The 2,537-nt window shown below is 57.9% G+C and overlaps 1 protein-coding gene across 1 annotated transcript; it reads left to right on the forward strand.

The window, feature by feature from the left end:
- The first annotated feature begins 347 nt into the window (after positions 1 to 347).
- On the forward strand, positions 348 to 1,456 carry LOC119293773 (proline-rich protein 4-like). The gene is made up of 2 exons (XM_037572138.1): positions 348 to 558; positions 639 to 1,456. The coding sequence occupies exons 1-2, from the start codon at positions 408 to 410 to the stop codon at positions 1,193 to 1,195; spliced, it is 708 nt and encodes a 235-aa protein (XP_037428035.1). The 5' UTR covers positions 348 to 407; the 3' UTR covers positions 1,196 to 1,456.
- Positions 1,457 to 2,537: the final 1,081 nt, after the last annotated feature.

Genomic DNA, 2,537 nt, shown 5'->3' on the forward strand with positions numbered 1-2,537 from the left:
ACAAATGATATAGCGTTCATCGGACAGGCGGGGGTTAATTTCTCTGACAACGACGCAAAATTGAATCGAGCGTAACTACTGTACAGCTCGGTCGCTGGGAAAAGGGGTAGAATCACGGACGAAATGATCGCTGGATAGGTAAAGTAGTGAGTACCTACTGAGTACTGACCATCCACTGTCAAATCCGCAAGCCCATCGGTGAATTTTCCCTCTTCCCGCCGAGCTGTTCACATGAGCACCAGCCAGTAGCCCAGTACCAGTCCCTCCTGCAATATCAAGAGCCGACCCCGGCCACACCGTCACAGCGCCCTATATATACCCATGCACACCAGCCTCTTCACCTCATCCAACTCACCAGTGTAGTGTTTCTTCTACTGCAGAGGCAGCAGCAGCAGGGTTCTTCCATCATGGGGGCTCGGCTGGTTCTTTTCGGTGTTCTCGCTCTGCTCCTTGCCGGCAGCTTCGGTGCGGCCCAGGCGGCGCCGGCCGTCGTGGTTGGCTCCGTCAAGTGCTTGGATTGCTCTCCCGACGACGTTAGTGCTGAAGATGCCCTCAAAGGTACGTGGCATCGCTCCTATACGTTTAGCTGTAGCTATGAACACTTTGGTCTTCTCTCAACATCTTCCCATCAAGTGCAGGGCTTCAGGTAGCCATCAAGTGCAGGTCCAGCGCCGGCGAGACCTACGAGACGCAGACGGTCGGGCAGCTCGACGACAAGGGCGCCTTCAGCATCCCCCTCCAGGCAGGCCTCCTGCGCGAAGACGGCGAGCTGGACCGCGACTGCTTCGCCCAGCTCCACAGCGCGCCCGACACGCCGTGCGACGGCCCGGCGCCGCCCAGGATCGCCCCAGCCAAGTCCACCACCCAAGGCGTCGCCGACGCCAACACCTACCTCGCGGTCGCCGAGGACACGGTTTTCTCACCCGTCGCGTGCGCGTGCAAGAAGAAGAAGAAGAACTTCATGGTCGGCCCGCCGCCGCCGCCTCCGCCGAGGCCGGAGCCCTCATACGGGCCCCCGACGCCGACACCCACTCCCACGCCGACGCCCTCCTACGGTCCTCCTTCCACGCCCAAGCCGCCCGCGCCCGAGGATGACCCGAAGCCGTTCTTCCACAAGCACCCCAAGATGAAGAAGATGATGCACAAGAAGAAGCCGTGCCCGCCGCTCGGCGAGGAGGACAAGCCCAAGAACTGACCTGCCCTGCTGCGACACATGCAGCGGCGGCTCGCTCACTTGCCCATCGACTGGCATTACAGCAAGGAGGGGGCGTCAGGCGCTACGACATTTGGTGATCGATATGTTTGTGCTGTTTGTTGATTCAGTTGCCATGTGCTTGTTGGTGCTTTGTTGTTTTGTTTAGTTACTGCCATTGTGCTGGCTTTGGTGTTTTAATTCGCTGCTCAGTTCGTGGAATAAAGAAAATGGTATGATCTGTGGCATAACATTGTCGTGATTTATGCTGGCTTTTTTTTCGCGAATACACAAGCTGCCTATCCTTGTATTGATAGAAGGAGAGTACAAGCATGGGATTACAACCCTTACAAGGCCATGTGCGCACTAGACATGGTGAACAAGCGAAGGAGCACAGCAGATAGGGGTATGCTCAGCCCCACGGCTAGAGACTAGATACTACGCGCCGGGGATAATGTTTTGCAGTCCGGTAGCGCCCGCCTTGGCCCATAGACGCGCCTCATCCTTGATGGTGTCGGATGTGCAGGTAATCGATGGCGTGGCTCCGTCAAAGATGCAAGCATTTCGATGCTTCCAAATCCACCAGGCTGAGAGGATGATGAGGGAGGATAGGCCCTTGCGCATGGAGGTGGGCGTGAGGTCGAGAGAGGATTGCCACCACAATTGGAATGGCGTGTCGTAGTCCGGAAGGCTAATGGGCATGCATGCCCAACCGAGGATCTCGTGCCAAACCTGGCGAGAGAAAGAGCAAACGGCAAGAAGGTGCTGCATGGTCTCATCCTCCTGGTCACACAAGATGCAGGCGTCGTTGTGGGGCAATCCGCGGCAAGCCAGGCGCTCCGCGGTCCAGCAACGGTTTTGCATGGCCAGCCACAGGAAGAATTTGACGCGAAGAGGAGCCCAAGGCCGCCAAGTGAGCCGCCAGAATGGGTCTTCACAGGCTCCAAAGAATAGGGCCTTGTAACAGGAGCTTGCCGTGTACTTACCAGAGGAGGTCCAACGCCAGCGTAGCGTGTCCGGCTCGCTAGAGAGCTCAATGTGCCGCACCGAACGCCATAGCTCGACGTACTACACCATGGCCGCCGGTCCGAGCGAACCTCGGATATCCTGCACCCAAGAGCGCTGCTGCAGCCCATCGCGCACGCATCTCTCCTTCCGAAGGCGTCTTGGGACGAGAGCTAGAACGAGAGGGGAAATCTCGGCCACAGACCTGCCAGTGATCCAATGGTCGATCCAGAATCTGCAAGAATCTCCAGCTCCCAGCTGCCAAGTCGTGGAGGCTCTGAAAATTGCACTCAAGTCCGCATCGTGGGGGATGTGAAGGTGGCTCCACGGGCGAGTAGCA

This window comes from Triticum dicoccoides, chromosome 4B, assembly GCF_002162155.2.
Source record: "Triticum dicoccoides isolate Atlit2015 ecotype Zavitan chromosome 4B, WEW_v2.0, whole genome shotgun sequence".
Lineage (NCBI taxonomy): Eukaryota > Viridiplantae > Streptophyta > Magnoliopsida > Poales > Poaceae > Triticum > Triticum dicoccoides.